This window comes from Phaethon aethereus, assembly GCF_964289735.1.
Source record: "Phaethon aethereus genome assembly, chromosome: 12".
NCBI lineage: Eukaryota > Metazoa > Chordata > Aves > Phaethontiformes > Phaethontidae > Phaethon > Phaethon aethereus.
In genome coordinates, this window is record NC_138588.1 from 17364329 (window position 1) to 17391115 (window position 26787).

General features: G+C 38.1%; 1 protein-coding gene across 2 annotated transcripts in view; it reads right to left on the reverse strand.

The window, feature by feature from the left end:
- Positions 1 to 19716, reverse strand: part of APBA2 (amyloid beta precursor protein binding family A member 2) — a gene marked incomplete at its 5' end in the record, with an annotated part of 45385 nt that extends 25669 nt beyond the window's left edge. The window contains 5 exons of one of the 2 annotated variants that reach the window (XM_082005391.1): positions 5 to 40; positions 1355 to 1500; positions 7568 to 7604; positions 8988 to 9068; positions 18751 to 19716. In XM_082005391.1, coding sequence (XP_081861517.1) covers positions 5 to 40; positions 1355 to 1500; positions 7568 to 7604; positions 8988 to 9068; positions 18751 to 19716 — 1266 coding nt within the window. The remainder of the gene's footprint in view (positions 1 to 4; positions 41 to 1354; positions 1501 to 7567; positions 7605 to 8987; positions 9069 to 18750) is intronic. The other variant, XM_082005392.1, reaches the window with a different exon arrangement.
- Positions 19717 to 26787: the final 7071 nt, after the last annotated feature.

Consider the following 26787-nt stretch of genomic DNA (forward strand, 5'->3'; position numbering starts at 1 on the left):
ACACCACTTTTTTCTTGATTTTAGCCGCCTTTTGCATCCTCTGAGGAGTAGCATAAAAAAAGAATGCAGACAAGATGCACACACAAAGAAAGAGAAAAGACATTGTGGAAAGTCAGGGAAACTTTTTGACTATGAATCCAGACTGTTAAAAATGAAAAAAATTGGGGGAAGTGGGATAAGGATGTGCAAGACAGAAAGACTTATATCTTACGCAGTCCTAAAGCATAAATTGATTTAATGGCGTTACGCATGTTGTCGATTGATTACCAAAAAATTTGTACCAAAGAGTGTTGTGTGTTAACAGCTGCTCACAACATTTATCCTGCTAAATATACAACAGCCTAAAATGACAGTACATGAGCTATTTTAAACTCAATGTTTTCTATCCATATTAATCATATGTCTACATGTAATTGTTGAACAAAATGTTAATTCAAGCTCTTTTCCATGACTATCTAAAGTAGTCAAGTATCCCTGACAGATTAGTATTGTTACTAATACACAAAACAGTTTTTAGGGAGTTAATTGCAATAACAATTACTTGCTGCTTGAGATACCACAGTATGCTAAACAGAAATTCAAAGATTTGGAAAGATTAAAGACCTGGACCCTTCTGGCCTTCCTTTTGTTTCTAAATGCCAAATCAATCATCAATCGTAACAGTCTCTTGCTAAGTAAATGTTTTTCCCAACCTGGTTTCCTTCAAAAATGTGCAATTTTTACCAATTAAATATTTTATTGACTAAGCACACAATTTTTCTATTAGCATTTAAATCTACCTCTTTCTAACTATGTGTTTATTTAGATGAGGTATATACAGCAGATCCACAAAACATTGTAAAAGAAAAATCTTCTTCTTCACTTATTAACCAAAAAAGCATTTTTTTACACAGCTGTATGAAGCAGTCTATACTAAATTATTTACAGAGAAATTGTTCACTGTAAATAACACCAAGTCCAAACACAACAGTAATGAATCTTCTTGTCCTAAAGAAGTAATAATTCAATATATTGAGAGTAATCTTCATAATTTGAAGAGGAAAACCACAGTCAAACAAATATCCCATGCTTTGCCACTGGAAAATTGCAATCTGCAATTTGTCTTTAATACTTGAATTCTTCATACAGCTTCCAAACAATTTTGAATAGACTCTAGAATAATTTATATTTTGTTCCTCAGAGATTCTGTATGTATTTTCACAATAAGCACTGGAAACTAATGGTATTTGCAGTACTAGATCTATCCTCACGTATGTGCACTTCAGAATAGGTTAGAAGTTGCAGATCCTGTACTGTTTAGATATCAACTGTCAAAGTATCAGAGAGTATTCTACAAACCAGAGAAGTCCCCTACCTTAACACGGCTCACTGCCTCTTGGGCCTGCATCATTCTTATGTTTTTGGAAGGGTTGCGCTCAGACAGCAGCTGTGTAGAGCCCAGGTAATTGGCTGCAAAGATGATTCCATCAATGAGGTCTTCAGGTTCACAAGGTCCTGGAACTGACATGAGACATTTACAGCTACTGTCTTTCGAAAGAGGGTAGAGAGAGGAGACATTGAATAAAGGATATTGAAACTTTAACAACCTTTTAAATACCTTTTCTAATATAAAACAGGTGAAGAAATCCAGCGCAAAATAAACTATGTTTTTCACTATAATTATTTCCCAAAAAAACACATTAACTGAACTTACAGTACTTAAAACATTGTGTAATGGTTTGACCGTGGAAATCTAGAGGAAAATCACTGGAAAATTTTTGCTGTGCTGCACTGATAAACAGATTGGAATTATTTGCAAGTTTCAGAAATTCTGACAGGTTCCTTTATCGTAACTTTCTTACTGTTTCTATGTATGACTGTTACAGTACATGAGCTAAACTTCTGTTTAATACAGATTTGTGTTTCCACATTTTTTTGAGATGTTTTTAGAAGTACACAGTCCCCAAACATTCTCTCTGGCAAAAAAACTGATGAACAATGGGCACAAAGGTGTACTTTGCTTCAGCAAGAGTCCTTCATGAAACTTTACACTTAACAAAGTTTAGGAAACAAGAACAGTGGGCATCTTGATGCTGTTTAGTCACGTGTAAGGCCTGAAATCAGAGACTGACAGAAAATACAGTTCCCAAGCTGGTACACATTGTATAAACCAGCGCTAGAGAAACATGCTTCAGCACAGGAGTTCAATAAAATGTTCATGGTCTAATGAATGGCATCTGCACAACAGGTCATACAGCCTTCTCCTCTGAAAGCAGGAAAGTCACGGAAGGCAGTTACAGAAAAGGAGCGCATGGAAAGAGTACGAAAAACTTCATGTGAAAAAAGAGAGGAAAATAGTGGAGCTTAAAAACATCTTCATGGTTTTTTAATTTTAGCCTCCATTCAACAAGTCGCCTTTGCATACATAGTGACTTCAGTGAGATTCTAACATTAACTTGTATTTTGCAAGTTGTTTCTTTCCAAGGACGAAAAAGAGGGGGCACGCAGAAGAGAATAAAGGATAGTTTTTATATCATATTGGGACTATGCTCATCATCCTCTTTATTCAGCTGTTAAGATTTACATCTAGCTTGATTAGATCAACAGTAAAGAACAGTCATTCCAGCGTTTGGCTGAAATCTCTTGACAGTGAATTTTCTGTTCCTCAACCGTTTTATAAAAGAAATTTGCTTTGAACTGTATCAACTTGCCAACAAATTTTTTTGAAGTACATCAATCTCATGTGTGAAGAAAAAAATTACACTGAAGGGAGATGCTAATATGAGAAAATTTTTCTTGTACAGTGGATTAGTTCTATTTATTTATAATCAATTCAATGTGGAAGATTAATACGTGGAGAAGGAAAAGTATACAGCATGCTATGCTGATGAAATTTACTGAAATAGTGGTTTGCACACAGATCTTTTAGTGAGCATTCCTAGCCCTCATTTTCCTGTTCTAATTTAGAAAAAGTCTTCCAACAGAAAATAAACTTGATTAAAAGAAGTTACTTTCTTCCTCAAGCAATACTGCTGACACCTATACTTCCACGCAGACCTCACGTTTGCCTGCCAGAAATGCCAACCTCCAGCAAAAAAAAACCCAGTCTTTGTAATCAAAGTATATAAACACACACATATATATATATATTTATACCAGTCCTGCACTCTTCAGAGACCGTATATTAACTAACAATGCTCACACAAAATGGAGCTATTTGTTTTGCTAGCAAACACTATAGTTTCAAGCTTTGAAAGGACAATTATATATCACAGGAAAATATATTTTGCTTTAGATAACATCCATACAAATCCAGTAATAGTTTGGATCTTCATTATAACTCAGAATAGAATTCTGTGGAATTTAAAATGCTAAAAGTATTGGGAAAGAATAAAAATATATCACGACAATCTCCACTGAAGGTGTGAAAACCCTCAACGAAATCCTTGGGAAGCTACTAATTTAAAAAGTCACTGAAACTCTTCATGAAGGCCAAGTCTTTCAATACCTCCAAAAATTATCCTTGTTCCTGTAGCGCAAATTCACTGAATGAAATCAAGGAAAATGCAAATACCACAAGAATTACATTTACTATATCTCTGTTCGTCTTTACTTACATCTTAGCACCATTACATTTTTCAGCAGATGGATGATGTATTTTACATGGTACCTCTTCTGATGATGTTATTCATACGTCTTTTCAGGTCTAAAACTTAGTCTCATACGTCTGTACTTCTTTCAGCATGCAACAAAATATTAATGTTGCATCATATTGACATCTTGTTTCAAGGGTAGCAAAGAGGGAAATTAATTAAAGATGTGAATTTAATGTTAAGTTAGCAAAACTTCATTGGGTACCTGCATCAACATGCTCATTCAAAATCAATGTGCCTTTAATTTTGTTTTCCTTCATTCACTTTAGGCTAAGTAAATCAGGGCAAATTGAATCAAGGTTGCTTTAACTCTGAAATACGCTTACCTGAATGATATTTATATCAGTTTAACTAACCTCCTTTAGTAGTTAATTTAGATCCATTTTCTTGAAACACTTTGTGTATCTGAAGACAAGTAAAACTGCAATTCTTGGTACAGATTCCGATACAGTCATTACTACATCAAGCAAAGACCAAAATTCTAAGAGTCTGCAGGATTTGTCAATGGAAAAAGTTGTGCTGGTTACTTGAAACTTATCAGTCCCTTAATCTTCTTCCTTTCCCTCCCAAAAGCTCTGGCTGAACTCAGGAAAGCTTGTTTTCTCTTCAATTGTTTTCAAGAATGTAGAATTTGGCCCACTTCTGGTTAATACTGGTGCTTTGAGCAAGACATTTTTGTCTTGATTTCCAAGTCATTGATAGGCTACGTCAAAGGCACTTTCCTTTCAAACACGTTTAGAGATCTATTTTTACATAAACGTTGCTAGCATCTCTGAGCATGAAACAGTAATCCCCACTGTATCTTAGGGGTCTGTGAAATTAATGAGTGTTACAAAGGAAACAACAAATTCTTCTCATGTCTTGGCTATTTGCTGACAACAATGGTGTTTTTACCTAATTTGTCTGAAAAACTTCCTGAACATGGAAATAACCTAGAGTTTTAGCCGATTTTATTATCCTAATTTTATTTAGCCAGATTCTTTAAAGATTGAGGATTTTTTGGTCGGATATGGCTTCATCATCTCTTCATAGCGTTAGAAAGTTATTTTTTTCAGAATCATTAATACTAACAATAAATTCTGCAACATTATGTATAAAACAACAGCATGTATAAAATGCTTATAGCAACAGCTAATGCAGGAAAAAAAAAAAAAAAACAGAGGCATGTTGGGCAGAAAACATTTCCAACATACATTTCCTAGCATCAAGGCAATGTAAGCAACTGTCAGGTAAGGTAAGCATCTGTTGGAAGGATGGAATGGTATTGAAAATTGCCAGGGTCAGACTGGGTTCCCTGAATGAAGCCATTCTTTGACTGCTTTATATAATATAAAAATGCAGACTTGGCTGAGGTCCCAGCTCATCAGAGCACTTATGCATGCCCTTGACTGTAAGCATGTATAAGGCTTACTGATGAGGAAGAAAAGAATAGATAAATAGATTTGAAACTTTAAGATCACTTCAATGAGAGAAAGATTGGAATTTTTTGTTGAGTGTTGGTGCTTAAACATTAGATAACTGTTTCTGAAAAATCCAACTATAAATTTCTGCACTATCTTATCAATGCAATAGAGATTACTTGGTTTTCTGCTGATCTATTAGTGCAACAAGTATAAACATTTCTAGATTAAGTAGACTAGGTCTAAACACTTTTAAATTAACTTATATTTTGTATTCATAAAATAAGAAAAAGAATACTCAATAATTCAGCATAACTGAATTTAATAATCTGTTAGGAACATATTTTTCTGAATATTTATTATTCTATTTGTCTAAAATAATGTGTAAACCAAGGATTCAGACAGTATTTAGAGATTGTGCTCAGGGCACAGAAGCACTTTCAATGTCCTCCTGAGAACCATCATACTCCTTGAAGTCACTGAGACCTTAGGGTGTGTGGTAATGCAGCAGATTTTGCATAAGGAGTAAATGGACACAAGGCATATGTCACCTTGCAGAATGCCCATCTACAAGTTCTATACTTTGGCTGATTTCTTTAGTTTGTCATGGTTGTGACCATGCAAGGGAATGAGATTTATGGTGATAGGACAAATACAGAGTGCAAAAAAGCCAGAAGCCCTGAACATGGAATTACCACTACAAGCATGTAGTGGTACTACTACTGAAACAATTATAATAGCAAAAGGACACATTTCCAGTATTTTTTTGTGCCTGTTATCTAATTTGTTTTTATGTCCACATGGCATATGAAAAATATTATGTATTCACAGAGCTATAGATATGGCTACTGCAGTTAAGGAGTCGTGCTGAAAGTTAAGTGCCTGAACAGTCGAATATGAATATTACCAGAATGTGGTTGTGGTATCACTGCCAAAGCTCAGAGAAAAACAGGGAGTGTTAGCTGGCAGAATCTTTTCCTATGCACCGTAGAGTCCTTTTCCTTTTGGGATTTACATACAAATTAATAATAAAAACTGTGGTTTTCTTTGAATTCAGAGAGGAGTCATGTCAGCTATCATAAGCTCCTAGTGAGTTACATGTTTATTTGTATTAGACAATACCATAGAACACCTGCAATAGAAAAAGCCTTATAGATAGCTTGTCCTCACATACTGTGTGACTGTAGAAAAAATTCAGAGAAAGCAAAACAACTGAACTAAAAAACAAAAAAAGTATTATACTATCCTAAAGAGTATACTGATCCCTTTCCAACAGATTAGTGAGCTGACTGGTAAGAAGAGAGAGACATAACCTTTTTATCCTCAAAAAATTAAAATGTGCAGTTGTATCTGCAAGCGCTGTGAAGGGTGAATTTTCTAGTCTGTTTAAAAGCTCTACTCATGCTGGCCTCCTTTTATAGTTGTCCACTATACAATCAGTAGATATTTACTACAAAGTATCAGCTTGCTTTCTTGTCTCTGCCACCTTTGGGGAATGCATTTAATTTACCTCTATTTAGGGTCTGTTAGCCAGTACATGCCAAGTATTATGTATAATTTCCTTCAGATGCCAATCTGTGTAAAAGGGGCAATGTTTGAACTTCCCATTTGCTCTGGATCTTCAAGAAAATGACTAAAAACAAAAGTTGCTTTGATGAGATCAGGGAATAGAAGAAAAATGTGTTGAACATTATAATATTATTCTAAATCACAGTAAGTTTTCCCTGAGTTGAGAATGGCATTAGAAATCAAGTTTTCAACATTCATTTATGGTTTCCATTGTGGGGAAAACTGTGTTCATGGCACATCTAAGGGGTCAGAGCCTTAGATGTTTCTTACTGTCTTTTCTGACTTTACAGTTTAGACATTTCCTTTTGCAAGAAGACCTGGATGCATTTTCCCCATACAAAGTTCTTCAGCTGTCTGAATCAGAGAATGATAATGTTTTTCAGTATAATCCCATTTTATCTCTGTGCATCTTCTTGTGTTAATAAATTAACTTATTTTTCTCCAAACAGAAAATATGTAATAGCAGTGCAAAGGAGATTTAAGAAACACATGAAAGTATGGTTCTCCTAAACAGAGGACTGGATTACCAATTTTTTGTCAGATTAGGAGAACCTTTCTGTTTGTTCCAACAACTAAGACTCCCAGAATGCAATAATGGGCATCACATCAAAGTGATACAGTTAAATGACTCCTTCCTCTGCACAAGGCCATGAAAAACAGGGTACTCTTACACTTTCGTTAATCTCCACCCTGCTGGGGCCCACTGTTACCATCTTTTTTACCCCCTTTTGTAGCTGTCTCTATCTTCACCTTAATCTTTCTGAGAGCTCTATCTACTCTTTTTTATCACCACCAGGGTCTAATTGCCATAGAGGGGAATGATAATGTTAAATACTTCAATATATTTAAACCTTTCAGCTGCATTCTCTTGGGTTTGACTGGGTTTTAGAACTGTGATCTTTAAAGTACATTAAAGCATTCGCTTCCATTTTATCATACTTTAACTATGGATGATGTAAAACTTACCATCAACAAAACTTGGAAATGAAGACACTTTCTTTGTCTGTTGAGAAATAAAAATCGTATAGCTGTAAGAAAATCATTTTCACAAACCGAAGTGAATTCATGTTATATTTAAACAGCTGACCATTCTTTCTAAAAAAAAAAATCAAATTTCTCTGTATAACTTCTCTATACCCACTATTTAGCACAGTGAAAGACACTACATCACAGTAATTAATCCAACCTAACCGTTACATAGTGCTGTTTACCTGGAATCTCAAAGGATTTTAAGCAGATCCCACCACACGAAACAATAAGGGGCAGGGTGGGGGAAGAACATGAAAATTACCTAGGAAGTCAGCTGTCAAATGAGCAATACAAACCAGCAATTCCCAGTCCAGTTGTTTGTCCACTAGAGATCACATTGCCTATTAATGATATCCCTAATTTCCAATTAAGAACATTTAACAATATTTTACAAAGCAAAGTTCTGGGTCAGTGAATGAAAAAACCTGTCTCTGCGCAGTAGGTAGCATTACTCTTAATCTCAGCAGGAGCCACAACAGTGCTTTTTGTATGCTACTGTCTCTATTCTCAATAAACAGATACAGTCTTCCATTTGCTTGTCTTTTGCCAGCCTCTTCAGGCATTCCTGTTTCCAGGAAAGAGGCTGATTTCTCTGTTATGGGAAAAGGCTTTAGAAATGTGCCTCTTCATTAATATAGCAGGTTGCAGGCTAAATATGTTTTATGTTTTTGAGATAACAGACTTCTGCTTTTAAGTCCGAATTTCATTTCATTGTGTCTAGCCTCAAGCATAACCTCATTCTGCATTCTTACATGTCGGCTTTGCTCCAGTCTTCAATGACCAGAGCCAGTCTGCCTATCACTCCATCTTTTTCACAGGTGACTAAGCCAGGACACATCTTACCACAGAGGCCACTCAGAAAGATGTGAATCATTTGAGCCCTCAGCACTGAATGATGTGCTTGATATTAGGGGTTACTTAAAGAGAATTATTCCTGTGGGACTTAAGCAGTCCTTTGGTTTCAAAGACTGACATTTGGCAGGGGCGTGTGGGTGAAGAAAGAAAAACAGCAGAAGCCAATTTCTTTTTGATACTACTTTTGCTCTCCAATAATCCAAAAAGAGAATTTCTGATGTGTTCTCTCTATTCTGTACGTCATCATGAAATTTTAGACTTGGGTACATGCCGTGGACAGTTACATAAAATGAATGTGGCAGCAACAGATTCATGGGAATAGTTCAAAGACTTTTTGGAATATGCAGATGTGGTATTTATTGTCAGTTCAGGAAAAGAAACAAAGCCTAAGTATGTGTGTGTGAGAGGGAGAAAGCTGACAATATAGTGTCTGCTTTCTCTCATGGAAGCCTGACCACAGGAAGATAGGCAGCAGAATGGCCTAATAGCCTAAGGCACCTACCTCGGGTGTATTATTATTGTCAACTGGTCCATTGAGGTCTGAACGCTGCTGCTTCCTTGGCTGCTCTAAACCATTGCACATCTATAAGAAAAAAAGAAAAAGGATTTCAAATCCTTTTGTCTTCTGAAAAGCTTCCAAACAGAGCAGAGATTTCCGTGTTAGAAATGTGAAAAACAAAGGTGATTTCTGGAACAAATTTTTATAGTTTAGTGTATTTCACTGTTCTTTTTTCTCAGTTTCCTCATTATGTATAAAAAGAGTGCCTAAAAGCCACTGTCATTGTAAGGCTTCACAAACACCAAATAAATAAACTTGTATCAACAATTGTGCAAATGGAAAACACTGAGCCAGTATTATTTCAAAGGGTCAGCCTGAATCTTACATGTGAACATAACTCCTTGTCTTCTGGCTTTCAAATGCAACATGTAGCTGTAATCAAAGTCTGCACATTCATCTCTAGACAAATTTTATTCCCTATGAGTAATATTTAGTCAGCTCAACAAAATGTGCAAATGAAGCAGGCACATTAGAGCTATTAGCTCAGTAATGCTAATTCTCAGGTACGACAATATATACAAAGCAAAAATTCACCCAAGTAGTAAGCACGATTTTAGGAAAGAAAAAACTATTTGAGATAATATACAGAGCACCAAGACTTGGTGACGGGACCAACTGACTAGTGCCCCGTCTGCATGGCTATAGTAGCTAAGAGGCTTACCATATCTCTGCTTATAAATGCTATTCTGTTTGAGACAAGACAAATCTAATTATATTGCAAGGCCACGCTAATATGGAGCAATATGTGTTCATGTGCAGTGAAATATATTAATGTGGTAAACAAGTATCTAGAGGGCTTTAATAAAACATGCAAAATAATCATTCATTATTCCCTAAAATAGTAGGGTATTGCTTTAGAGTGTAGCATACCCTATGTCCCTTCATCAGCAGCATGAAATATCAAGTAGTCAATAAAGGGAGCTGTGCCTGTCTGAGACGTTCTGTGCCCAGCATTTGCCTGCAAATATGTGGGCTGTACAATGATCTTTTACAAAATAAGGGTTGAGATCTTCACACTAAAGAAATGTTTGCTAACATGGTATCCCAGAAGGCCAGAAAGAAGCACAGGGAGAAAGGCTTCCCTTTCTTTCCACAAGACTTACAGCATCAAAGGAGTGACCTATGCAGAGTAGGCATGGCTGTATCTCCTGTATGCAGTTACAAACCATGTAGTCTTGTACGCACGGAAGAAGATGCTTCTAGACCAAGGATGAAGGAATTCTTTTGAGCTTCTTTATGGAATCATTTTTAGAAAACATAAATTCTGTTATTCAATGTGGGCAGGAAGTTGGTTCATGCTCCCAGGTGATCTGACCAATGTCAAATAAATTATCATACTTGATACTTGCTTTCTTCATGTTTCTTACAGAGTTTCCAATTTATATTGTTTTAAGTGTTAAGATAGCTAGAAAAATCACATTTTAAGAAAACACTTATAAGGTATTATTAAATATTTTATATTCTGACTTGCAGTTTAGAATAGGACCTTAACGCTACACCAGAAATCTGGAATTGACTGCAAACTAACACAGAGGTACAATTATGTTAAAAGTCTCTTATCCTAGGATAAGATTGTTATAAGAGGACAGCTTCTGCAAAGAAAAGATATTAAAATATTAAAGGTGTAGTGTTATTAATACTTTTTGCCTCTGAGCAAGCACTGAGGCAGTGTCCAAGATCATGTGAAGGAACATGAGGCAACAGAAAATGCTAACTTCAGGCTGAGAAGAAAACCCAACTCTACTTATGGTCACTGAAGCATCTATGCACATCTTTCAGAAATAAGCCTGCGGCTCTACCCATACCCTGTCTAGCCCTGTCCTGATGGCTATTGCCAGGCCTGGGGCCACCTGAGCTTCCCTCCTCCCACTAATCTTGCAGGGCCCCTCCCAGCCAACCAGGCCCCCCTTATAACCACCTCTTCCTGCTGGAGGTGAGGGCTAGTAATAATTTAGTTCTGCTGTTTCTTAACACTAGTGGTTGCTTATTCCAGTGTGAGCTGTTTAGCTTTTCAGTCAAAAGCTCTTCTCAGCAATATGGTCCTCCTCAAAGTTGCCACCTGTGATCCTGAATGCTGCTGTGGTGCTCAGTGCTCACGAAGCACTTGCCTGCTGGAGAACATTCTACTGGAAGCCAACAGGTTAGTTCCTTTCTTGATTTATTCTGAGGATTCATTTGTCTGAGAGAGGAGTGAAAGATTAGTTTTTTCAGAATAGCTAACCCTTTTTGTAAAGAGTTGGTAACTGCAGCTCAAAGGTATGGTAAGGCTTTAGTACTATGGTTAAACATTTGAATGATGAGGCTTATGATCTGTACCTGCTAACCTCTTTACTGGCAATACTGTTCAAGTATTATCACAGTGTACTGGCTTATGTGTTTTGAAACTCATCTTGAAGACTACTAAGCTTCTTGGAAAAGGGATGTCTTGTGGTAGGTTCCAGATGAAAAAGGTTCCTTGTGGCAGGCTCCAAGAAGAAAAAGCTTTTCTTGGAAAAGAGGTGTTTTGTGGTAGGTTGACCAGATTATTAAATTACCTGTTGCACAAGTAAACCAACAGGTCTAATTGACTTTTCATCCAGGTTTGTTGTCTCCCTCTAGAACAAAGGTAAAGCAGATGGGTATTGTTACATTTGTCACTTAAGGACAAAACTTCAGTTTCTTGTTTCAACTTCTGTTGGTTTCTGAAGACAGTTTATCATTGGGCCATGTGTCCTCCTGATATTTAAACACTACTATGTTTATAGAAACGCATCAAGGTGCATTCTAAAACATCTTTTTGAATCCATAGATAGTACCCTAGTAACAGGTCTATTATGGTGGTACTATTCCTATTAAACTCCATGACTGAAATAACTTCTCTCATAGATGCTGATGATGTGTAGTGGGGAAGTCTTAATGTACCCTTACAGAGCTGCTGCATTAGCTATTGTAACATCAGTAACATGCTATTGTCAGTAGAAGCAATTTGACCCACCAGGATACACTTACAAAGATACAATCTGAATAAGGCCATTTTTGACTAGCTAAAGGATTTCTCATTTTGATCACAGGAAAAAAGGCCAGACTTCACACACTATTATCTCACAAAGATTCCATTACTTATGTCTTAATTTAGAGGTGGTGCTAGCATATGTCAGAAGTGAAGAGGAAAATATTTGTAGAATGGAGTAGCTCCAAGTAAGCAAGTCAAGCTAAGAATGTGAAACAGGCATTACAAAAAGAGGAGTCGTCAAAGTAAGTTTAGAGACCTTAGCATTCCACAAAAGAAATATCCTACCAATTTCAATGAACATAAAAATCAGTTCGTAATGGTTTTAATCCTCTTAAAGAAGTAAGAGGGTTTTTGTCCTTCATATGGTTAAAATTGAGAACCAGCCATAATAAGAGTTTCAGAGAAACAGCTGTGCCGAATGATGCATTTTTATGTAGATGTAATTTGGAGTGCATGCTGCCTTTTGCTTTAAACTTTCCAGAGAAGACTCTGTCACTAACATATCTTTAAGTAAAAGGCATTGCTTTTGCTGTGTCCTGGTGTTTGGAATTTATTGCTAAAAAGCCATGACTCAACCAGTTAACACAGATAAACTAGTTTTGTTTGGGAATGTTTGGACTATTTAGTACTTTTCAGTAAGTACTTACACTTGCTAAGTTTTGGAGCTGTCACTTGGTAATAGCTATTTAATATTTCTGCCCCGTAGCTGCCTAGAACACATGGGAGAATGCAGCAAGCTTTTTTAATACTCTTTATTTACACCCATTTGTGTTTTCCACAAATTCTATCAAATGCATCCTATAATAGTCAGATTGAATTCCACTAAGACCTTCCTAAGATACAGGTTTTCTAAAATGTCTGTCATCTTAGCTGCTTCAGACTGTTCTAAGGGTGAGATCTTTTATGGACAAAAGACTCGTGGATTTAGGCTCTTTGCAGCAGAAGAGCACTGTACCCATGCCAAGAGAAGGGAATAAACCTCAAATATTTTTGTCAATGCCAAGCTCTACTAGTACAAGCAAACAAAACATAGTAGCAGCACTGATGTGTTCAAAGCTGTTGGAGAACCAACTGACACAAAAAAGACTTTGTTAAATTTTTTCATAAATTTTTTGCTAGTGATATTTTATGTATCTCTGAATGTCCATGTTGAAAAAGTGTAATGGCATAGCCTATATAAGACTATGTGAAATGAGACTAACCCTGCAGAAGCTTGTGAGGTCCCTACCAGGAGAGTTTGAGCATATTTGGTTAGTTTCTCAAATGTATGCCAGTGATAGGAAAGTATGATTGAGAAATGAGAAGCAACAGGATTCACGTGTTACAGGCAGCATCATTAAAAAGTAGACTTCCCTCTAAGGTCCTCTGTCTTAATGGTGATAATGGCAAATCCCCCTTTCTTCAAAAGGGTATAGGTGAAGATAGGGTGTTGATGCTGTTAAAAAACTTTATCTTTTATTGTTGGTAAATAGATCTGTTTGAATAGGATGGGAAAGAATAAGCGTACTCGGGAGTCTGCAGTCTGAAATCTAAGTAGATGAGCATTGACCATCTAATCAGCCCTTTGTTTTTCATGTCTCAAGCCATAGTCATCTTTAGTCCCCACTCATCAGAAGTAGGTTTCAGGCCATGCCAATGCCAGTATTTCATAAAAGCGTGACTCTAGTTGCAATGAAGAGAGTAAACTCTGCCATATATCAGGTTCCAGAGAGGAGTAATTATTTAATTGTAAGTCCCATTAATGCAAAAGACATCTTCTGCCAGTATTATTTCAGCTGCTGTCCAATGTTTTGTTAACTTTTTTTCTTGACTGCTTGTACCATTCTTTAATTATACTACCTGACTGTATAGAGTTAAAATTAACTTAGTAAAAAAAATAGGCAATGCCATCATTCTCCACAGAGAGATATCTTATGGGTGCAACAGTAGAAACTAAAGTTCCAAATGGTGTCATGGATCAGCAGGATGAGCCTGGGACTACCCCATACTACACTGCTTTGTGGGAAGTAAGCAGGACAGGATATGTTGCAGTGAACTGATCTGGAGACAAGCTTTTTGTAGTTCAAACTTTGGTTTAGACCAAGCCCTTGTTCAAATTTTGTGTAGTACAACCAGTCATCTGCAACAGAAGATTACTCATTTTCCACCTAGCAAAACTGTTCCTAGGTTGATTACTAGTGTGCCAAACCAACATTATTCTAGCTAAACTTGAAGCTATACAAATGTAATAGCATTCCAAAAAGAAAAAAACTTCAAGTCAACAGCAACTACTTTTGCACGGGAACACCGTATCAATTTAAAATTTTTTGCTCATACTGTATGCTAGTATCAGTTGAACCTGCCTGGCTGAACAGAGAGCTTTGGCTGAAAGTCAGGGAAAAAAGGAGACTTTTGGACGAAGCAGCAGGCAACACAGGAGGACTACAAGGATGTTGTGAGGTTATGCAGTGAGAAAACTAGGAGCCCAACTAGAACTTAATTGGGCTGCTGCCATGTAAGACAAAATTTTCTACAAATACATCAGGAACAAAAGGAGTGCTAAGGCGAACCTCCATCCTTTATTGAATGCAGGGGGAAACATAGTGACAAAGGATGAGGAAAAGGGTGAGGTACTTAAATGCTTTCTTTGCCCCAGTCTTTAAAGTAAGACTAGTTATTCTCCAGGTACCCAGCCCCCTGAGCTGGAAGACAGGGATGAGGAGCAGAATGAAGCCCCCATAATCTAAGGGGAAACAGTTAGTGACCTGCTGCACTACTTAGATACACAAAAATCTATCCAGCGGGATGGGATCCACCCAAGCGTACTAAGGGAGATGGAAGTGCTCACCAAGCCACTTTCAATCATTTATCAGAAGTCCTGGCTAACCAGGTAGGTTCCAGTTAACTGGACGTTAGCAAATGTGAAGACTATCTACAAGAAGGGCTGGAAGGAGGATCCTGGGAACTACAGGCCTGTCAGCCTGACCTCAGTGCTGGGGAATGTTACAGAGCAGATCATCTTGAACGCCATCACATGGCATGTACAGGACAACCAGGGGATCAGGCCCAGTCAGCATGGGTTTGAAAGACAGGCCCTGCATGACTAACCTGATCTCCTTCTGTGACAAGGTAACCCAATAAGTAGATGAGGGAAAGGCTGTTGGATGCCTACCTAGACTTTAATAAGATTTGATACCATTTCCCAGAACATTCTCCTGGAGAAACTGGCTGCTCATGGCTTGGACAGGCGTACTCTTTCCTGGGTAAAAAAAACTGGCAGGATGGCTAGGTCCAAAGAGTTGTGGTGAATGGAGTCAAATCCAGTTGGTGGCCAGTCACAAGTGGTGTTCCCCAGAGCTCCGTATTGGGACCAATTCTGTTCAATATCTTTACCAATGATCCAGACAAGGGGATTGAGTACACCCTCAGTAAGTTTGCAGAGGATGCCAAGCTGGGTGGGAGTGTTGCTCTGCTGGAGGGTAGGAGGGCTCTGCACAGGCTGGATCGATGGGCTGAGGCCAATTGTATGAGGTTCAACAAGGCCAAATGCCAGGTCCTGCACTTTGGCCACAACAACCCCATGCAATGCTACAGGCTTCAGGAAGAGTGGCTGGAGAGCTGCCCCGCAGAAAAGGACCTGGGAGTGCTGGTCAACAGCTGGCAGAACATGAGCCAGCAGTGTGCCCAGCTGGCCAAGATGGCCAATAGCATCCTGGCTTGTATCAGAAATAAATGTGGCCAGCAGGAGTAGGGAAGTGATTGTCCTCCTGTACTCGGCACTGGTGAGGCAGCATCTCAAATACTCTGTTCAGCTTTGGTCCCCTCACTACAAAAAAGACCTTGAGGTGCTGGAATGTGTGCAAGAAAGGGCAACAAAGCTGGTGAGGGGTCTAGACCACAAGTCTTACGAGGAACAGCTGAGGAAACTGGGGTGGTTTAGCCTGGAGAAGAGGAGGCTGATGGGAGACCTTATTGCTCTCGACAGCTACCTGAAAGGAGGCTGTAGCAAGGTGGGTGTTGGTCTCTTCTCCCAAGTAACAACCAAAAGGACAAAAGGAAACAGTGTCAAGTTGTGCCAGGGGATGTGTAGACTGGATATTAGGAAAAAATTCTTCACCAAAAGGGTTGTCAAGCATTGGAACAGGCTGCCCAGGGAAGTGGTTGAGTGACCATCCCTGGGAGTATTTGAAGGACACTTAGATGTGGTACGTAGGGACATGGTTTAGTGATGGACTTGGCAGTGCTACATTAACAGCTGGACTCAGTGATCTTAAATGTCTTTTCCAACCTAAACAATTCTATGGCTCTATGATGAGCAACCTGCAGTAGGTGAACCGAACACAGCAAGACCAGTCTTGTTACGATAAACACATGCAAGTAATGCTTGCCAAAGATTATTTACCGTGCTTTTTAATTTTTCTTTTATATCCCAGGAGGTTTGGGGTGGGGGAGGAGAGAATCTCCTCATGTCTCCACTTGTGAGTCTCTGTATCTCCATAAGAAATGGTGCTTCACACCTTTATGCCTTGGAGACCTATGTGCCTTTCTCTTCAGTGAAAATGCCCACAGCAGCTTTGTCCTGTCTCCTTTCTTGCAAATTAAATGCATGTCTTTGTCACCCAGTTTGTTTATCCCTTCATGTTGAACTGAAATGGATACCTATACTGCTGTTATCTCTGGCTGAAAAACTACTTTCCTTTCTCTCTTCACATTTGAAGAAATGAAGTACTGTGTATTGTTTAATGCTCTATCCATTATACAATAGTTTGTGGTTTTGATGAAGAGTGATTGTAGAAACTCAATGGCTACATGCCAGCCAGTAGCTACCCATCACAGCAGCACTCCCTTTGTTATTAAAGATTAAGACACTGGCCCAAGACTGACTGGAAAAAACAATTAAACTCAGACAGTCAACTCTGAAATACTTGGGTCCCTTTGTTTTATTTTAATAAATTTTGGACACTTCATCCTCCAAAATCTAACCAGTGGCATCTATAACAATATCCTGGTGTTTAAAAAAAAAAAAACCCACACAAAAAACCCCACAAAAAACAACCCAGTTGTTAGCAAGCTGGCAAGAATAATAAAGATACAATGCAATTCAGCTCAGCCTTTGCTAAATAAACTTTGAAGGAGTACAAAAAGTTGTTGAGATTAAAGTCTATTTTGAATTAGCAATCATTCAGGGGAAAAAAACACAACAATATCTTACTCAAGTATATAGAAGAATTCACTAACTTTCTTATTCAAGAGCTCCTCTTTTTTTTCTTTTGTTCTGCAAATACTTTAAAAACTTAAAAGCAGCAACACTCCCAGTAGAAGCTGCTGTGTACTGTGCCAGAAAGACTTAGTTCATCATTAGTCTAAAACATGCTAACTAGACTTCTCTGCTCCTAGCCAATACCTAGTAACTATTCAAACCATTCAAGATAATCAAGCTAGAACTTTTATGCTGGCAGTAAGGCACTGAATATAGTAAGCTACACAATTTGGTTCTAATTATACTTCATAAAATAGAGTGTAGAAATTAATATTAAAAACTTGCTGTAGATATGGGAAATCTGAAAATATCCCCCTAAGATTTTGTGTTCACAACTATTATGAAGGTCAACCTTTTTCATCAGCATATACTTAAAACATTTGATTTCCTTTTACTGTTTTTCAGAGGAATTGACAATTTTAATGTGTGTTTTTAATGGAATCATCTAGGTTAAATTGTTTAACTGTGGGGCACTTAAACATATTTTTTTATATAGTTATAGATTTGATAAAGCTGAAACAGGAAACATATCTGAAGTTTAATAAACATTTTAATTAAAGATAAGGCAAAATAATTAATGTATCCTTACTAGTCTGTCATATAAATACATGTTATGTTTTGCCTCTCTTAGGTAGATATATCTTCATTGCAGAAGATAACTAACATTCAGCTGCATATAACTTCAGAGATGCAAAGTCAAAGCTTTAAACTGATCTTACAGCAAAGGGAATTAGATATGTCTGTCTATAAGGTAGTAAGCACATTCAATTTGAAACTTTAAAAAAAAAGAAAACTTCACACCTCTATTCCTCTAGAAAAGTTTGAGCTTCATTCCCAGATTCTTTTTTCTGGCACTCAACGTTAGAACAAGAAAAGATCATGTATGGTTTAAATTAACATCTACACCATTCTTGTGATAAAACTGCTTAACAGGATTTTTGGTACAAGTAAAGCTCCTGTTTCTTCCTTCTTGCCAAGGTCAATATATGCCCAGCTAGTACAAAAATAGAGCAATATGCAGGCACTTCTTGTTGTTTTTAACATATGCAGTATCTAGCCTTGACATATGTTATGTTGAAAACACAATAAAAGTAATTGTCCACTAAGGCAATGGAAGAGGAGCCCATAATGGGGGAAAAAACCTTCAACTATTTCAATGCTGACCCCAGTTTTAAGTTTATCTAGTGTGTCACTGCAGAATGAAAATAGTGTAAATAAACTAGTTTTGCCCCATGCATCTGGAATACCTTGTTTTACTTAGAATTGTCTGTTCTCTGGAAAACCTCTTTCCTAGTTCTCTACCCAAACTGACTACATTCAGCACCTTTTTCTAAACATACAATGTAATTGTGTAGCTGTGAATGCAATAGAGTAAAAAAGTAGAAGTATTGCACTCTAATTCTGTTTGGAATAATTAACTAAGATAGCATTTACATAATGCCTCTCACAGTCTGGTTAAACAATGAACCTCATACCTGCTCTTGTGGCCACTTCTGTCTGTCCTCTGGGGTTCTTGGCTTTGCTTTAAAACCTCTAGGCACCTCTCCACTGTGCTTAGAGGCAGATGGGATATTCAGTGACTTTGGCCTCCCCTCATGCCTGTTAGCACTGTGAACAGCTTCTCCCTTTGAACAAGTCTCTTTATAGTCATGTGCCATGTTCTCAGTCCCAGTGTGCTCTGGACTCATTTCTGTTGTACTATTAATACTGCTCATGCTCATACTCATTTTGATTTCTGCTACAATCTGGTCAATGTCCTCTTCCTGCTCTTCTAGCTCTGCATTCCCTTTTCTAGAATGGTACGGTGATACTCCCTGCGAGTTTCCATTAGCCTCTGCTGGGTAATAGTCCGGATAGCCACCTTCCCTTTGACAATACTGTATGTTTTCTTCTTGGTCCTGAATCTCCAAAGATGACACTTCATCCTCCAAAATCTGAACGCCATTATCTTGACTTTCCTGCCACTCTTGCCTGTCTGTCACCTCATTTTCATCTTGGTGATGAATTTTGCCTTCAGCCCATTCTTCTACAGCTTCCTGACATTCATCTGTTTCAACATGGTGTTCCTTGTGGGGAGCATACTCCTCCCCATTGCAGTCCATTCCTTCCAGGTAACTGTCATCCTCTGGACAGTATCTAATGTAGTATGTGATCCCCTCTTCTTCTGGCAAGCCTTCATCATAGTCCTCCTCCTCAGAAGTGTTATTCACGTAGTCAGAGCTGGAGTCACCATCTCCGCTATGATCATTGCACTCACGTTCCACAGGTGTAGGACTACCTTGCCTGACAGTTGCTAGTTCTGCCTCCTTTGCTGCATAATTTTCAATAGGAAGGTCACTTTCTTCATTTTCAGGCTCCCTGTTGTGAGATGAAGTAGGGCAAGCTCTCACTCTGTGATCCAGCATGCTGGCTGTAGTGCTTTGACGTTTCCTGTTTGCCATAGCCAACTCCTTATATGACAATCATTTCTAAGCAATTACTGTAGGGAAGATGGAAAAACACACATTCAGGAAAAGGTCATTAGTAGAAATCAGTGATGTTAATAGAAAACAAACTGATAGATTTATTTGGTAAAAAGGATGTGTTTGTAGATATTTAACCAGATTCACAGACAGCTAACTCTTAAAATGCTCATGTTATAGAACCATGAAATCAAAGAAGAAACTTGCACACTGGAAGGAACAGATAGGGAGATGGTTCTACATTTATGCTAAATGTATTCTAGTATAGGATCTCTTCCGTCAGTCTGACAGAGAATTAATCCTGAACCTTGAAATTAGTTTTCAATTTCTTTTTCTTGCCAGTAAGGGCTCCTGCTTTGATCACTATGCAGTAAACAGGAGGTCTTTTCAATTTTCAGCTTAGGCCTTTCTTTAATGTGTACTGAAAGCATACATTTAGAATCTGACCTGCTCTTACCAAAACTGAAGGAAAATAATTCTATTAACTTGGCAGTCACATAGGGCACTAAAGAATAATGCACTGCTATTAAAGTTACTAAAAAAAAAAATCAGACTGGTTTATTAGCTCTTACTAGCTGGATACCATTAAGTACTTCCCATTGTTAAACCAAATATTGTTTTTAGAATAGACTATTTCAGTTGGAAGGGACCTACAATGATCATCTAGTCCAACTGCCTGAGTAATTCAGGGCTGACCCAGGTAAAGTATGTTAAGGGCATTGTCCAAAAGTCTCAAGCCAATGACAGGCTTGGGGCATCAACCACCTCTCTAGGAAGGCTGTTCCAGCATCTGCCCACCCTCTCAGTAAAGAAATGCTTCCTAATGTCCAGTCTAAACCTCCCCTAGTGCAGCTTTGAACCATTCCCACATGATGTATCACTGGATACCAGGGAGAAGAGCTCAGCACCTCTCTGTTCCCTTTCCATCATCAGGAAGCTGTAGAGAGCAATAAGGTTGCCCCTCAGCTTCCTTTTCTTCAAATTAGACAAGCCCAAAGTCCTTAGCTGCTCCTCATAGGACAGTCCTTCCAGCCCTTTTACCAGCTTTGTTGTCCTCCTCTGGACACATATAAGGACCTTACCATCCCTTTTAAATTGTGGGGCCCAGAACTGCACACAGTACTGCAGGTGAGGCTGCACCAACACCAAATACAGCACAATAATAACCTTTTTTGACTGGCTATTTATACTGTTTGATGCATGTGAGGATGTCATTTGCCCTCTTGACTGCCAGGGCACACTGATGACTTGTAGTGAGCCTGCTGCCAACCAGCACTGCCAGACCCCTTCCTGAAGGGCTGCTTTCCAGCCACTCCTCTCCCAACTTACACTTGTGCCCAGTGTTACTCCATCTCAGATGCAGAATCTGGAATTTTGACTTGTTAAATTTCATCCCATTAATCACAGCCTAATGCTCTAATCTATCTAGATCCCTCTGCAAGATTGTTTTTCAAACAATCTAATCCATATGCCAGGAAAAAAGACACATTTACAATAAAACCTCATTAATTCTTCCCACTAAATACTTCTGCTGCTTTAAATCACATAATTTTGTTTAAATATTGGATTCTGAATAAATAAGCAGAGATTATATGAACTGTATCAAAAATAGCCAAAGACAACAGCTAATTCTAGACAGGCTTCATAACTTCGATCTGCTGTGTGAGATTTGGATGGGTGAAACAATGTACTCTCAGCATACATGTTTGTGTATTTCACTGTTGTATGCTTATAAGCTTGACCTGTGCAATTACTTAATTAGGGAGAACAGAGCTTAGACACAGGCTTCTGAAATGCACTGTACAACTGCATTTTGTTGTTATAGCTTTACTACATGCATATAACAAAGGCATGTCAGCCAACCACATGATCATTTTGACACAACCAGTTTCCCAAGTCTTGTATGCGCACACAGAGCAATAAAAACAGCATGGAGCTAGAGGATTAGAGGAGCTATACAGAGATAAATTTCCTAGGAATTATGAATTTATCAAAAATAGCCTGTCACTGTAACCAAAGGCTTCATAGATATCCCTGCAGAATTTCTGATACCACAAGCAAAACCCAAAACCTTAGTTTGTGATAAATCCAATAATCTGATGTATCTGTGGATTAGTGCAATAGTAACACGTGGCAAATCGAAGCTCTCCCTGAAACAGGGATTCTAGATTCTGGGACACAAAGCAGAGATGCATATTAGTCACAGGAGGAGACATGAAAGGAAGCCAGTATGTGAAGCTCTCTTTCTTGCAGAATTAGTCTTGACAGAAAGCTTTGAAGTAAATAGTATATCTGAAGCGAAGTTTTAAACGAGAAAATCAGAGAAGGCAGAACTTTCCCAGTGATTACTTGCCCTTTCTCACTATTAGAAGAACTAGCAGACTTACGAGACTTTCTCAATACGATCTGTATGCCCATGACGATTCCTTTAAACCAGCTATCAATTCTTACTTTAGAGTCAATTGTAAGAAACTCAGAACACCAAGCCACTGTCCACTAGCGTTGCCTCTGATTTAGTTAGCTCTACTCACTGCAAACAAAGGATGTTTCTGTGCTGTGACTGCAGTATAAATAAAATTTATTTTACATTGGATTAAAATAGCAATCTAGTCACAACACTGCAATGCTCTGCACAGGCTGCAAAAAACCACTCACAAGCAAAATAAATTGATTATATGACCAGATCAGGAACAGGTAAGCACACTACACAAACATGTCTAAAACAAGTTAAGGCTGAGCGCTACAAAGAAAATATTTTTGAACAGCAATGCAAGAAAGAACTCCAGGCACCTCATCTGTCTTAACTGAAAGTTATTTCTTGTCAAGAACAGAAGAAATTAGTATCTCTTAGGGAAAGAACTGTTCTCATCTGCAGTGGCCTCAGTCAACTAGTGATTGGAAATGTTCTCCATATTAAGTAGTACTTACATATTTACAGTGCAGTAGACACTACACACAAATCACTACAGTGTACCTGAAGATAAAGAAGCACTAAAGCATGTAACACAAGCATAGTTTGAAATTCATGACTCAAATTTTCCTAAAGCATATGGAGATGAGAACCCTTTTTTTAGCCAGAAAGTGTAATGGAGTTTTTCCACCCACATCGAAGAATCTTTGCTTAGTATCCAGACCCTGAAACTGCCTTAAGTAGTATCTCTATAGGGATATCCTTTTATAAATTCCAGTACTCGAATGTTAATAGATGTTACTTACCTGCAAGAAAATCCACTGCATGCTAGATATTGTATAAGAGTGCATGTCACAGGAAGCTATTTGTACGTACTCTGAGAGCAAAAAGCTGGTAGCCACACAGGACCCAAGACTAGAAAGGGAGGGATGACTGATGCATGGCAGCTACAACAGCTGTGGGGAATGGCCAGGTCAGGGGCTCTGAGGACTCTAAGAAAGTGCTATCAGCTGGGCAGCAATAATGACAGCAGCTGCAGTTGTCCCCAGCAGTGGCGTGTGAAAGTGCAGCATATTGCACTATGGAAATGAGTGTGAAGGAAGAACTTCAAATAAATAGTGGCAGACTTGGGACTTTTTGGAGCATAGGTGGTAAGAAATAGAGAAAGGAATTCCTCTCAAGCATGTCTAGCACTGACATACTAGAAGGACATAGGAAACTGGTTTTCAATTATTTCAGTCTGAGGCCGTGACTGAAGACAGTGCTTTACCCTATATGCTGAAATTGAGACACATATTCCCAATGGAGGTAAAATAAGCCTTATTTTTCAATAAGAGGTATGGCTGATCTTAATGTTATGGAAGCTGAAGTTGCAAAGCAATCTCTGCACAACAGTTACAGTTCTAGCTGGCCTCTTTACCTTTGCCATGTTCTCAGTGTGGGTGCTACTTTTTAGGAAACCAAGTACTGATCACATTAAAAAAAAAAAAGGTGGAATTTAGTATTCTTAGCCTCTGAGTTGCAGACTAACTGTACACTGATTATACAATCTTCAACTAGAAAATTTAACTTGTACAACTGTACCAAGACATCTGAATTACTAAACAGTTTTCAAACACAAGTCTAAGAATTGCTCTTTATGGGGCTGCACATACTTTTCTTGTCAAGGAAACAAACAACTGTATTTTTAACTCAAATATTAGAACAGCCAAGGTAGCTTAGTTTTTACCACACGTTCTGCTATTCGATTTACTGTGCAGAAGCCTTCTGAGTCACCTAGTGCAGGGATTAATACTATTCTTAATTTTCTCAAAAAATCTATGGTGTTAGAAGGTTACATTGCTAATATATCAGTTACTAAGAATGCTCTTGAAATTGGAGAAAATACTGGATTTCTATCTAATACTATTCCAATATCATCTGAAGTGACGACTGAAGTAATGATTTGCTGGATCCAGAGGTGCTTTATGAATAAAGACTTCAACTGAGTCAACAGGTCACTTCCTCTGCTTAGTGTAAGACTCCCTCCTACTGCTGCTATCTCGGCTCCTTCCTTGATAGTGAAGAGTTAGTTCAAATTTCTGTATCGCTCCAAGTGCATTTTCCAACCTCTGACGGGGAAAAGAATTTTTCCTGAGAATATGGGGGGGTCAGTGCTCTATCTTTCTGTATTCTCAGGATTCAGTAATTTTATCTTGCTGAGACAAGCAACTACTGATTTGTGTTGAAAGGCGTACCACTAAAGCACCGTAATTGTTGTCAAGATCAGTGGTTAAGGGGCCAAGTTACATAGGGTTCTCAGTAAAAATGTTTTGCTTTCAATAATGGTTTTACTTTATTTTTCTTAAGTTTCCCTGCCTCAGCTCAATGTTGACAGGAAAAGGAAATCAATCTCCAGAAAACATGTGCTGCATTTCTATGTGGCAGTAAAAAGGAGTATGCAGAGAAACCAATTTCTGCTGCTGCTGACTACTGGCTTACAGCTGGAATTTTTTCTAATCAGTGCTTATTACAGAGTCATTTGCTTTCTCTTGAATCCCTTGCACCTAATCTCAGCCAGCTGTAGAGAGCGTCTATGGAATTTAACACTTCTATGTCTTTTCACCTGTGTAGAAAGACACCTTCACTACTTTCCTCTGATGGAGAGAGAACAATTAAATTGGCATTAAAAATGGGAAATGGTACACAACTGTAAACATGGTGATAAAGTGAAATACCCAGCATAATATTCCTGGCTGTGTTTAAAGAACTGCTTACATATGTACTTGATTCACAAGATGAATAGCATCCTAGTGGGAGCAAAACCACCTCTCTGACAGTTTTTCATTGAACATGCATAGTGATCTAGGGGATTGTGGGTTGGGCAGGATTCTTAGCTTCTTTTGGCAACAAACATGTACTACTGCATGCTTATCTACAGCCGCATGACCTTTTGAGCCCTGCTTTTGCAACCAATAGGTGAACCCAAGAGTTTTACTGGCCTCCATTTGATATACGCGCTTTATTTTGCAAGGCCTCTTTCGTGTGCTTACTCCTCCCTGGGTTCCTTTCTTCATCTACTTAGTCTCCTTTCTCCCGCACTTTAAATATCTGTACCCTTTGTCAGTTTTGACAAAATTCCCATGCAAGTTTTGCTTCCCTGAAATTGTTCAATGCCTCCTATTTTCCCCAAATATCTAGTACAATCTAGCTGCTATTAAATTGGTTCTGAAAAGATGTAACTCTCTACCCTTTATAAGTCATCTTCAGATGTAAGTGGAACATAAACATTGCAACACAATCTACCGTCAGGCTAGATTACAGCATGTATGGCCTACAGGCTTGCTCCTCTGCTGCGATGCTGTGTTTTCAATGCACTGCTGACTTAAGCTATTTCATATGTTAGCCCTATACATTCAGAATCAATAAATTCTGTTAAATCAGGCAAACTGAAAGAGAATTAGAGAGAACACTGAATTTCTACGGAGTATATTTCTTTCTATGAGTCATCATGCATAAACAATACATTTGATGAAGAATTTTTAAATTAAGACAATGTTTTGCAGAAAAGTCTGACAAAATAGTCAGAAGGCATTTAGAAAATAAACTTCAATAAATAGATAGTATATATGAAAAAACCTTAAGTGTTTTGTAAGTGCTGTTGACAACTTTTAGGACATTTCCAGGAAGTTTAAAGCTTAACTAGATAGAAATTTCTAGTTTCTGATGGCGCTTGCTAAATGCCCTGAACAATCTTGGGTAGTAGGAAAAATTTCTTCACTGAGAGAATGGTCAAGCATTGGAACAGGCTGCCCAGGGAGGTGGTGGAGTCACCATCTCTGGAAGTTTTCAAAAAACGTGTGGATGTGGCACTTCGGGACATGGTTTAGGGGGCATGGTGGCGTTGGGTTAACGGCTGGACTTGATGATCTTGAAGGCCCTTTCCAACCATAATGATTCTGTGAATCCTCTTCCTTGCAAGAGAATTTTCATATCAACCCACAACAGGAATGAGAGGACTAACAGAAGCCAAACAATTACTAAATGAGATGCTTTGCTATTCATTTTAAGATATTTCTACTCTTGCATACTTGATGTCTTCTAGGTAGAGGTCTAAAAATAAGAGTTACAAATGTAAAATGTGGATAGAATTAACACCAATTTGCTATTTAGATTTTCCATATTTTCCCTTCATTTAAAATAGAATCCAGCAAACTGCAAATAAGAAAATACATTTTAAAGCACCATTGTTTGCAGCAAGCAGAAACCTCTTGGGCTTTAGAAATCCATTTTCTGTAGTCCTGTAAAGTTCCATTCAAAATTACTCTATTTTAAGCTGACTCTTTCTCTTTTCCATGACTGCCTTTAGAAAATGTTGACAGTACGTCAAAAAATTTTTTACAAAATCAACACTTTAGTTAGATGTCTTTCAATATTTTTTATTAACCCCTTCTATCAAGACCTGATTTCTTATCTCCCTGCTAGGCAGATATAAGGCTGGGGCTCCCTCAAGGCCAAAGGGAAGTACTTTACACTCTCTGAACAGACAAGCCAGAAAATCACCAAACACATCTTCTGAAGAGAAAAGATAGTCTATGTTTCCCCAATGCCTCTAGCGCATACAATAACCAGAGTTTGGTAACTCAACTGCAGAGGCTAAG